Here is a 12,688-nt window from a genome sequence, read left to right as displayed (position 1 = left end):
TAGCTTCCAGTGAGTATTCCTCAGTCACTTCAAGAACCCTTCTTTATGGTTCTGGTAAGTGGCATTCTGTATTAATCTGCAAGATTTTTAATTTTTTTTATCATCCTGTGTATTGTTGAAGACTTTCTCAAAACAGTAACACCTGTAATGGTAGACCAGCGTGTGTGTGTTTTGATACTGGTTCTATTACCTGATGTAGGTTTTTGCAGTAGCATGTAATGAGCTTATCATCCACTTGAACATAACACTACTTAGGTTTTCATCTTAAAAGATGCTGGCCAAACAGCCTTCTCCGGCTATATTCACATCCATGAAAATCACAATGGCTGGAAGAATTCTAATACCTTCGAGTATAATGCAGCTTTATATACGTTATGAAAGCTTACATGAGTTTTTCTGAGTTAAATGTTCTGAACAGATTCCAGTCTGATCTGCAGGATTCTCCTTACAAGAGTTTGCTAGGCTTAATTATTTGCAGTTTAGTTTTCATGTGACATTTTTATACTGTATTTACTGCTGAAAGGGTTAGACTTACTGCATCAACTTTTGACTTCAGAAGTATTAGTCTTTCATCAGCAGCCTGTGGATCTTGTGCCCACATCAGGGGATGAACCTTTTTCTACTCCTAACAATCTTTTTTATATGTATCCCATGTCTGTCACTCCTGCTTGCATGTTATGAAGACTATTGATCTTGAGCAGTTCCTGATGGAGATAATTGCTACTAAACTATGAGTATAAACTAGTTGTTACTGTTTTTTTCTTTTGTTTGCCTATTGTAAAGAATTTCAAAAGTAGTAATTTGAGTGCTGTATGAAAATGCATCATAAAAACAAAAAATAGATGAAAGCCTTGTGTTTCTACTGAGGGTTCAATAAGACATGACTTTTTTTTTTCTCTGAATAAAAGAAACTGATTTACAATAAAAGCAGTTAATTTAAACAAAAAGCATCCCATGGATGTGATGTAGTCTCTATAAATGATGAGGAACTTGACCATTGCAGAAATAGTATAATGAGGTTGGGGTCATATGGCATGTTAGATGGCCTTTTTTTGGCTGGTGGATTTAGCTTGAGTCTTAGGTACAGACTACAGTTACAACAACAAGAGTCAACAGTCCTGAATTTAATAACAAAAATCAATGAAGCAGTCAACATAAAATGTGTAGGCAATTTTCTCAGGTTCTAGCAGTCTGAATCAGACTCTCATATTTGTACATCATAAATGCATCATATCATATATATGTAGTGTTCCATGAAAGAAATCAATGCAGAAAATCACAATTGCATGTGAAATCAAATGCTTCAGAAAGTGAAGAATGTTTGTTCCATATTAGATGTTTCGAAGTGTCTCCTTATTTTTAGTATTGGGAGTGGCTGTGTGTAGTGTGTGCAGAATGAAAGAAACAAACCGAGGATGTTGTATATTTATATTAGAAAGCTAATGCTGCCTACAAACACAGGTTTAAAAAAAAAACCCTTTATAAAGTCATTACTTAACTAACTAAAATGCCAAAAAAAAAAAAAAAAAAGGAAAGGTTTTGCATGTGAATATGTATATAACTTTTTCAAGACAATTACTTGCTTAGGTGGCTGTTGTATGCATCCTCGCTTGCCCTCCCTTCCCTAAAGCATAACAGACTAGAGAACTGCTGGTTTTTTATTTTTGAATTTTTCGGTGGGTAAGATGGGATGATGGTCAACATTTACTTAGGTTTCTGTCTTTTTTTAAAAAAAAATGTTCTTAACCTATTCAAAGAACACCTCATTTAATAAAAGGAATGGACATTTCTAAGAAAAAGGAAGGTTGAGGTTAGACTTTACTTTTGCTTCAAACATAGAGAGATTTGATGAATTCATGGGAAAATCTTGTTATATAATGAGTTTATTGGAATTATTGAGAAATCTGACTTGGGCACTCTGCCCAAACTTTGTTTTGAGGAGTGTATTTTGATGGCTTGAGGTATCTATTACCTGGTCTGCAGTACTGTCTATTAGGCCATGTTCCTGCATTGCATATTGGTAATGACACAAATGTGGCCTTAACTCAGTGAATTAAAGACTAAGGCTTTTAACAGTCTGCTCTGTGGGAGGCTGACTTTTTCAAACTGCATATGCAACTTTTTTTCTGGTCCCTCACACAGTAGGTAGATACAGTTACACACCTGTTCTGAGCTACATCATAGGTGACGGGCAGCCCATTGTGATGAGCCTTGCTTCCGCGCTGTCCTGCATAACGTGCCTGAGGTCGCTGTACTCAGGGTAGCTGTGATCTGCCTGTTCCAACAGTAACAGAGAAGGTATGGAAAAAGAAGCGTGTAAGGGGCAGGGGAGGGCTAGATTTTTCTATATCTCCTTTGTTTTTCCTGCTCCCAGGAAATGTTTCGCTCCTCCCAGTTTGTCCTGAATGGCATTAGATTTTAATAGGTGTCTTGGAAAATGTGATTCCTGCCCTCTTAAAGAATTTTGCGCTTACCTGCCAAAGTGAAGTTTCTCTTTGGGACAGAGAATGTATTTGTATATTACTCCATGAAACAGGCACACTTGAATTGCAGGAAAGCTTCGTTCATTTAGCACCAGGAGTGCAGAGAGAACAGATCCTTCAAGGGACAATACTTGTATAAAATGCAATCTTTTCTCTGTACAACACTTAAGAAAATGGGGTTCTGCCACCTTACCAATGCTAAGAAATATGTCTAGTTTAAGCTCTTAATATATGTTGTAATAATTGAAAAAGATCCTTTTAGAATAGAAGCAGCAGGCAAAGTGAAATATAGCATCTGGCAAAGCGGTCTTCAGGGGGTGGTTGGAGGTGTAAAACCCAACTTAAACCTGCTGTTTAATTGCTATGAATGACTCAGGGATTTTTAAAAGTATTTTTTATCCATAATACCCTTTTTGGACCAACTTTTCAAAATGTTTTTTATTCAAAGCATCTTTCTTTGATGTTAGAAGGACTGAAGAACTCAGTAAGCTAAAGTAGAGTTCTGTTGAAAACTTCCAAAAAATTTTAATTCTTCAGTCCTGATTCTGTCCACTATACCTGGATTAAAACACTCACTCAAGTGCTCCTTCAAGGTGTTAAGTATCCAGCTCTGGGACACTTAAGAGGTTGTATTTATATACTTTTTTGGCTAGTCTGTTAACAAGATGCATCCCTTTATGCTCTCTTAAATGAGTAGTTCCTTCAAAGTAACGTTGCCAAAATGTTTTGCTGGGTTTGGCTGCCTCCTTAATTAGGGGGAGAGGGAGCAGAGCATTTGCTCTGTGCAGCAATCTACTGTCATGTTTGTTCTAATCTATAAATACAAAGTTAAAGGAGTGATAGAAGTTTCTGCGTGTACTCACATACCTTATCACTGTTGGTTTTATTACAGTAATGCTGCAAGAAGTAATTGGCGTTCATCTAGTACGGAACTATGTGATATTGATACTGCTTCATAGCATCAATTCAAGTGAGTTTTGCAAGGAGAAAAGCATTTTCATAGAAGAAGCAAGTAATTTTCCTAGCAGGAATTAAAGTTACAAATTTTGTTGTCTTGCAGTGATTGAAAAATACTGAAAAACATTAATTTTTTTCACTGGAGCAGGTGGGGAGACAGTGATGTAACTGCTAGTGTGAGCTTTGCTGGTCACACTCCTGTTATGCGTTAATATGAGTACCTGTTTTGACGTGAATTTGGTTCAGCCTACTCAAATGCTTCTTTTCTGCAGAGAAGACATGGCACTGAAAAACCAAGTTCTGCTCCAGGAGAAATAGTGGATTTACGTACTTGGGGTTCCTGTTGCTCCCAGGTGGAGCATTGCCCCAAAAAATGAAGTTGTTTGAATACCCTAGTTTTTGGTTAGGCTATGGTCTCACTCGTGTTCACAAGGAATTATAAAATCATGAAATGTCTTTTAATAAACTCTGCCACTGAAAGTTATTAAAGAGAGTTCCTTTGGCTAAGTTTCCCCTAAAAGAAAAAGGCAAGAAAACTGGAATTCTGAGTTTTTTGTGCATTATGGAATGGTTGATTGCCAGGGAGTCCCACTGTGATTTGCACTTGTGCTTTAATGAAAAAGAGGTAGAGTGAGACAACAAGGCTTACTGATAATACATTCTTCAGACTAGTGTAGATGAAAGATGATTGAGAAGTCCCACAGCAACAAATCATTAGTTTAGGAAAAAACTCCACTAGTGTTATATTCATGGGTGTTTTGCTCTTTTCTATGCATCCACCACTATCTGAAACGAGATAATGGGATAGATGCCTGTCTGGTTGTACCTGATAAAGCTGCCATCTGTAATTTTTTTTTTCCTGTGTTTTGTCTGGGATCTGATCTTGATCTAAAGGCCAAAAGTTCTGCTTGCATACAGGAGAGAAATACATCTACAGCTATAACATAGAATTTTCCCATAACCTGCACCTTCTATCTGAACAGTAGTGCTTTTTCTCTTGACAATTTCCGCATGAATTGATTCCTTAATTTAAATTTCACAGCTTTAGTTCTTTACTCATTGTGGTTCATAAAGCAATTTGAAGTAATATAATTGACTACAACAAAAAGACATCTATGCTTAACCTTGCTAGCCATCAGTAGTCACAATTCATAATGACTATAAATGCCTTCATAATGAAAGATAATCAGTATGAAAATGTCATTCCATTTAATTAATTATGGATATTTTGATGGTAATGAGCTAATCATTATGAGCTTTCAGGTTTTACATCACCAACTCATCAAGTTTTAGAAAAAAGTGAAGTGGTGCCCAGCAAACTTAAAATGAAACTGAAAGATGCATCTGAAGCTATTTTAAATTTCTTCAGGCCAGTGAGTAAGTGCCACTTCGTCATTGTAGCACTACTTCCCTCTTCCTCTACTACTGATTTGCTTCCACTACAGCCTCCCACCCCCTTACCTATCAGCATTTAGTGTATTTAAAACCCCCAGTTTGACACTGTAAAACTCACCAGGTCTCATCAAAAAAATATTATTAAATGCCCCTTTGGAATGATCATAAATTTGCTTCCATTGCATTGCCTATAAAAACCATTCATCATCAGTGTTCTGCACTTTGGAGCATCCACCTTCCCTACCCTTGTTGCATCCAACGTGAACTACTTTTTTTTCTCCTTGTGTAAACATGAGAATAAATGTTCTGTATGTCCTAAGCGGGAGACGGATTTTACTCAGTAATAGTCTTTTCCACTTCTGGCTCAGGAAGAATTCAGGGCCATTAGCTTAGGCTGAACAGCTCACCTTTTGGATTGCTGAAGTTAATTAACGAGAGCTTCATTATTTGAGAAAATTATTGAGAAGGAAATCAAAATGGAATGTATTCATTAATATCACCAAAAAAGATAAAATCCGTGATTACAGAGAGAGCTTGGCATGTACAAAAATTAAGTCAAGCCTGACTCCATGATTGTTTCATGGACAAATAGAAGGCAGAGATACCACTCTTCACTTAATATATAGCTGATTAGTAATAACAATGAAGATACACTGTTGTTACTAACTAGGCCTAAATAAACACAGGTCTTTTGAAGTGCCTGACCCCACATTTAATTAAATCTGACTACCAGTGATGTCTATGATAAAAGTGCGACTGACAGTGCAGCCAATCTTGGGAGTGGTGTTGGAAGCAAATGATGTTTTGCAGCTTCTGTGACAGTGTCACATCAGAGTTGTAATACCAAGTTTTACAGGTGTTACTGTTTTTGTTTATAAGTGTTTTAAAATATAGCCCTTCCCACAGAAGATCTCATGATTATTAACAAATCTATTATTAAATAGAAAACTTTAAATATTGTATGCTGTGTTCAATAACTGGACTGGATATATTAGGTTTTTGTTCCTAACAGCTGCTTTTAGAAACATGCAATTAGTGCTAAACAGAGAGATGGCTAACTGTAATACATTGTATGCTGAGCCCTTCAGAAAACACAAGGTATTTTAATGTCTGTGTGTTTTTCTTAAATTAGAAACAGTCCATTCAGAAAACAGTTTCTTTCCCCTTTACAAACCTAAATACAAAAAAAAGGCACAATGTAGTTAACAAACATTTACAAAACTGATTGTAACTGAAATAAAGCCAATTATTTAAGATCTCGTATGACATGATTTTAGCTTTTCTCTTGGTTTTAATATAAAGGCTGATTAACTTCTGTGAGCAAATTTCCATGAAAGTCAATGACGCTACTTTTCTAGCAGACTTACTCTTTCAAAACATACTAGGGACATAAAAATTATAACCTTCCTTTACCTGCATATAGTTCCTGGAACAGAAATCTCACATTTTACTTCTTTTAAAGCCTGCCGTCACAAAGAAAAAGGCACCTTGGTTCCTTGTGCTGTAGGAGGGAGCATTAACAGAACTGAGTGCTTGGAAAATAAATGTTGTCCTTCCAAAGACAGACATGAACTGGCATGTTATGTCCCATTTAAAGACAGTAAGTATACTTCTGTAAATTGTTGCCTCATAGCCATATGCTTCTTCTAGTCAAACAATGTGATTTTCATTTGTTTCTTCCTTTAGTTTTTCAGGTCACCAATCTCTTCAAAGTAAGTGTGAGCTAGCATTTATTTCTGCATATAAATGCAGAAAACAATTCATTGATAAAGAATTGTCTGAATTGTTTGTCAACCTCAACACAAGCAAAGAACATGGTAAACTCTGCTTCACTAAAAGGGTTGAATCCAACTTGAATTTTAGTCATTTTTTTCCTGTTTGTACAGCTTTTTAGAAACTGTTGTTGCTTTTCATTGCGAATTTACTTCAATAAACTGAAAGATGTGGAAAGTTAGAGGCTCTTGTTAGACACAGTCAGTGAGTTTGGAAGGGACCTATCAAGATCATACAGCTCCAACTGCCCCTGCTCAAGGAAGGTCAGCTACAGCAGGTTTCCAGGAAACCTCGAATTTTGTCTACCCAAACACTGAGACTTCACAGCCCCTGTGGGCAACCTGTTCCTGTGTGTACTTTTAGAATCCTCACAATTAAAAATAAATAAAAATTCCGTCTTGTGCTCAGATGGAATTTTGTTTTAATTTGTCCTTTGTCTCTTGTCCTGACACTAGACACATCCCACATCCTACAGTTTTCAGTTAAGAACAATGACAAAACAATGTCAAAATATTCAAATGATCCTTGCATACTTTTTAGAGACTTTAACAAGAACAGAGATAAATGTTATCTCATTTTTCCAACATAGCAATTCCTTTTGTTTTGTTTTATTTTCTCCTCTTTAGGAGAAATTTCTTTCTCCTAAAGAAAAAGTAGTTAGGCATTGGAGCAGGTTGCCCAGGGAGGTGGTGGAGTCACCATCCCTGGGGGTATTTAAGGAAAGGTTGGGTGTGGTACTTAGGGACATGGTTTATAGGGTAATATTAGGGGTAGGGGGACGGTTGGACCAGATGATCGTGGAGGTCTTTTCCAACCTTAATGATTCTATGATATATGAAATCCTAAGAATTCTCTTTCTGCTTGTTTGCACTTGCCCAGAAGCAAGCAGAGGTAAGGACTAAACTTTGAAATTTCTCCTGTAGTTGAACAGCACCACGTTCCAGTGCTAGGGCAGCTGTAACTATTATGCTACTTTTGATAGAAGAAAGTACCACTGAGTGTGAGGCCATCAGAATCTGTTAGGAGCACACTAAAGGAAAAAAATGTTTTAATAATCATTCCTCAGCTGGGCTTTTATATTATGTATAAAAGACACTTAACTACAGTGAGAAGAAAAACTATACAGTGAAAATTGTAGTTGTTTTACTCATAGTTAAGACATACTCGAGCAAATTGTAAAGTTGGATATCCTTATTCAGCTGTGACTGCTTGATTCCCCATTCCACTTGAGCTTTTATGGTTTGGAAGTGAACATCAAGGACTGACTATTTTACCAAATTATTTGTTCATAGATTAATTAGCTACTTGAATGCTCCAGGATGTACAACATATGTCCAAAGAAAATACAAACATTTACTGCCCTGGGAGCACATGCTGTTTGCCTCATAGCAATCTGTTGACAAAATAGGAGCACTTAACAGACATTAGACTCATGGCTGTTGCATTTCTGTTAGATGGTTACAGGCTACACACTTTAATGGTTCTTATTTGGGAATCTTGTCTTGAACTTCAGTAGGAATAAAAGGAGGCTTTTAGAAAATGCTACAAAAGGTTTGAAATGAAATAAGTAGCCTTAATTTGCATGATTTTGTCTCCATTTTTTTAAGAAGCTCTGTAGTCCTATAAAGGACTCTGATTTTGCACACCCTGGGGTTACTCAACACTTGCTTCTGAACTAATCAAATAGTTGGGCTGCTTGAACTCTGGTGGTCAAATTTAAGAGTTGATCTTTCCTATGTCAATGCATTTCTAGGACCTGCTGTTTTCTGTTAAGTTGCTGGCTGAAATACACGTGTGACTGTCTTAGAGGCTAATCTCTGTCATTTCTCTCAGTATATTATCTTGGAATGATTTATAATTAATGAAAACTTCTGACTCTACAGATCTGCAACTGACATTTCGACTGTTTGTGCTTGGGGCAGTAGGATTTTTTATTTTGGGGTGTCTGCCATCGTGTTGCTGTGTCTGTTTGCAAAGGAGGTAAGCATTAGTGCATGACCAAACCAAATTTATGATATATCACCTCTAAAGGCAGAAAACATGGACAACTGACATGTTTAAAGCCAGTGAGGGGAGAAAAAAAATGGAGGAAAAAAGGCAAGAAGCTAATGTGCCAACATAAAAAGTCCTATTCTGAAGCTACATAAAACATAGTTGATTTGGCTTGAGGAAAAGAAGTGTGCTAGTGTCCCAGTAGTCCTTCTAAAGATCAAGTTATAAAGAACTTGGGCTTGATCTTACTTCCTTTGCCTGGGAAGCTGCATGTAGGACATGAAAGCATGCTGCCTTCAGGCTTACAGAGAAGCTTCCACTTCAAGGCCTGAATGGGGCGGGACTTCAGCAGTAGGGCCTGAACCTGAGTGCCTGTAGGAAGTGGATCCCAGCCTGGGCAGATATGCTGAGGTATGGAAGGCCAGGCTTTTGCTCCCTTTCTTCTCCAATTTTCTGTACAGTCTCTCTCTCTCAGTCATTCATCTCTTTGGCAGGAAGGGAACACCAACTACCAGTTGCAATCAAAAAAGGTGGTAAATGAGATTGAAGAGCAAAGAAAGCTATAGGGCTGCTTACGACGCTATATCCTGTGCTACCCAAAATATGTTCCAAAACCAAGAACATCAATTAAAATAAAAAAGGGGGAAAGATTTGAGGAAAAGTTCATCTCACTTCATACCATACATTTAAACAGAAACAAATGAGAACTTCCAGCCACTTGCCAGCTCTCTAAACCACAGGGGAAAGGGAGACAAAAATTGTTCTTACCGCTATCTCCAAAGATATTTCTTCAAGAGTGACATTGTGTCTGGGATACAATTGACTGCTACAGAGGGAATGACATGTACAGGGGTTAATTATCTGAAAGATAATAGGGAAGAAATTAATGAGAAAAGGCAACTTGTAAAGAACAAGAAGTATAAATACGTTTCTGTGTGGGTTTAACACAGAACTATGCAGTAAGATGGAGTAACATGATGGAGGGACAAAATAGTAGGCCTTAGCAGACAGAGAGATGGGCGAGGGGTATTCTTCAGATAAAAGTGAGTTAATGGTCTGTAATGCTGCCAACATGCAGTGAGGTGGTGCTGGTTGTCTTTTTTCATTGATGTGTAGGGCACATTACAGCCCATATGTACTATGCAAGCAGTTCAGTGTTTGATTCTGCACAGAGTTTTGGCATGCATATACACTCTTACAATAATGGGGGGAACAAACTCCACAGTATCAAAATCCTTAAACTGAGATGGAATGTATTAACATAATTGTGCTTTACTTTTCTAAAGTGGTGGTTCATATTGTATGGCTAATGCTATAGCTTGGTTAATATGACAAAATTGTCTTTTTCTGTGAAGGTGTTTTTTTTTTTCCCCCAAGTGTTAAATTTTTGCTTTACTGAGATGTTAGTAGGCTGTGTGGGATCACGTACATGCACGTACACGCACACACAGACTTTACTAATGCGGCTGCTTAGCAGATGGCTATTTGCTATGGAGTTCCACATTTAGACAAAGCCTGCTGTGAAAATCTCCACGTTACATCTTACCCTGTGCTCAACAGCTGATGTTCAGCATACAGATAGCTACACTGAGTCATCAGTGACTCTGAAAACGAGAGGCAAAGAATTAACATGAAATTATCATAAATTTTCTGGAAAACAAATTAATATGTATTTGTTTTGAGAGAATTTACATTAATGTTTAAATGATGATTTCTGTGTTTTTTCATAGCCAGTGAAACTAGGAATATTGCTGTTCTGCTATGACTTGTTTATTGTTTTGTTGTTTTTTTAATGCGGTGATTAACCAGATGCTAAATGGTTTTAATTTCCAACATCATATATTTGAGTTGTAGGAAAGAAGCAGTCCTATAACATGGTAACTTTGATCAGGTTTTACCAGTTTTAGGGTAATAGAAGATGTGGCTTTGAAAAGGATTTGGTTAAAGAGCATAGAACCTTTTGTGTGAATGGAAATTCTTTTGTTTTCATTAACAATGCTGGATGGTCATTGTTGAGAGGCTCCTAAGTACAATGCAAAAATTGTACTGCAATGAGCATGCACAAGAGTACAAAGTGCTCTCTAGAATTACCAAGAAATAAGAGGTCTTTTGCTAATAAAACATATGATTGATTAATTCCACTGTGCTGCTTGTAGAGCAAATTCCAAGGTTTCACATACGAGGTTGTATTGAGAGGGAGAGAAAGAGAGGCAAAAGAGCGAGACTCCAATCTGGGGTGACTATCTATGGAAGGTCTTTGCAGGCATCTGTGCTGTGTTGCTAGAGGTGGCTTTGTCTAGAGATGCCCAGGACTAGATGTGGCAAGGCTAAGAGAACCTATATGTAGGAACATAGAATTCCTGTAAAATTTTGAAGGGAGCTACTAATTTTCTTTCCAAGGCTGAGTTACAATAGCAAAGTTTCGTGGCTAATGGCAGTCTGAATACTCCTCCCTTTGCCACAGCCCTGGTAAATTCCCAAATTAGCAAGGCTGGGTTACTTACATATCCTCACTGATGACCTGTGTATTTTGTCTCTTTTCAGTGTTATTTTTTATACAGAAAGCAGTATCTACATGAGCTAATTCTGCTCGTGCCCTGGCAGTTCCTCGTGTGTTATCAGCATAATGGCTCTTTTCTTGACACATTCTCTGATGTTTTTGCTATGCCTGTAACTGTATTATCCTATCTTCTTTCTCTGTTCTGTCAGTATCTTTTTTCATTAACATCCACAAGCCATGATGAGTACTATAAGATAGAGAAGGGAAGGAAAAGATGTGCACTTAACTGATGCTGTATTTGAGTAATATTGTGTAGCTTTTTAAAACAGAGTAAGATTTATTAAAGTCTTCATTTTCTTCTGCTGAAATTCCCTAGTACAGCTGTGGGAAGCAGGCTTTTGATTTTGGTTGATTACTTACCTGAGAATTTTCTGGTAATGGTTGCATTGTTAGGAATCAGCAGGTCAACTGAAATTCATGAAGAAAATGTCGGAGATGGGAAAAACTTATCAAAGTGCTTTTCCTAGCCTTTTCACTGTACATTCTATTTGTGAAATCTTGTGATGGCCCCTGAAATCAACTGTATTTGACTTTTTCGTCACTGGAGGTAGAATTTTGCAGCTAAAGTCTAGGTGATCTTCTCTAAATTCTTTCTGTGGAAGTCAACCAATTTCTGCTGTCGTTTTAATATGTTGCAGTCCATGTGTCAATCCTTTACGAAGGGCAAACAAAGAAATAGAGAAAATTGTGCGGAAGAAAAGAGCACGTAGTGAAGATATGCATAGGTTGTTACCGGATTAACTTAAAGACTCTGAGGACCATAAACACAAGAAAAAGGTAAACTAAATTTGGTGTGTTTCTTTGTTCTTTCAGTTTAGTATTGTTATCTGCCTATCGATTCTATATAGAGTACTAGACGTGCAGAACTAAATGCCTGCTAGCTTCCCAGTCTAGTAGACTGTCAAAAAGGCAGTGTTTATCAGGGGTCACCCTCGGTTTCTGTTGCGGGACAAATAATGAAGCTGCAGGAATTTGATTCCTGTCCTAGGATGCTGAATGAGAGCAGAGCAAGTGATGAACAATATTACAGTCCTAGGTCAAAGTCCTAGCAGACTGTGTTGCTGGAGACAGGGATCCATTTGCAGGCACTGAGAAATCTTTCCTATGGAAAGGGGTATTTTATGCTTACATTTTCACATAGTTTTGCATCCTACCATTATTACTTAACGCTGAACTGCAGTTGACTGCTGAAATAAATGTAATCTGGGAATTAAATGCTATTTACTGTTCCAAACAGTAGCCTGCTGAAAGTGACAATCAAATTTAAAAAAAAAAAAAAGTGTCAGTGAGGTCATTAGGTAGTTAAGGAAATATTTCAGTGAGATTTGACTGAATTCATTTGGCATTGATTTAACAAAATTGTAAAGATGTCCATAAATCCAGTAATCTAGTTATACTGATATATAGGTTTTCTTTTTTATTGTTTTTTTTGATCTCTTTTGGTGTAGAGGAACACCCACCTGATTTTAAAGACCTCAAGCAGGAGAAGGACACCAGGATTACTTGAGTATGCTCTAGAAAATGAGAT

The 12,688-nt window shown here is 37.2% G+C and overlaps 1 protein-coding gene across 1 annotated transcript; it reads left to right on the top strand.

Annotated features, from left to right (window-relative positions):
- Positions 1-2,271: 2,271 nt before the first annotated feature.
- FMR1NB (FMR1 neighbor) lies at positions 2,272-12,000 on the top strand. Its single transcript, XM_050713417.1, has 6 exons — positions 2,272-2,298; positions 3,376-3,453; positions 4,704-4,817; positions 6,298-6,435; positions 8,492-8,588; positions 11,799-12,000. Exons 2-6 carry the CDS (start codon positions 3,378-3,380, stop codon positions 11,899-11,901), a joined length of 528 nt encoding a protein of 175 aa, XP_050569374.1. The 5' UTR covers positions 2,272-2,298; positions 3,376-3,377; the 3' UTR covers positions 11,902-12,000.
- The last annotated feature ends 688 nt before the right edge of the window (positions 12,001-12,688 follow it).

This window comes from Cygnus atratus, chromosome 13 (genome assembly GCF_013377495.2).
Source record: "Cygnus atratus isolate AKBS03 ecotype Queensland, Australia chromosome 13, CAtr_DNAZoo_HiC_assembly, whole genome shotgun sequence".
Taxonomy (NCBI): Eukaryota; Metazoa; Chordata; class Aves; order Anseriformes; family Anatidae; genus Cygnus; species Cygnus atratus.
This window is presented reverse-complemented; position numbering and strand designations above follow the sequence as displayed.

Coding starts and splice junctions, on each gene's coding strand:
- FMR1NB (XM_050713417.1), top strand. CDS start 3,378: ATGCTGCAAGAAGTAATTGGCGTTCATCTAGTACGGAACTATGTGATA. Junction 4,818..6,297: donor AAATTTCTTCAGGCCAGTGA/GTAAGTGCCACT, acceptor CTTCTTTTAAAG/CCTGCCGTCACAAAGAAAAA. Junction 8,589..11,798: donor TGTGTCTGTTTGCAAAGGAG/GTAAGCATTAGT, acceptor AATATGTTGCAG/TCCATGTGTCAATCCTTTAC.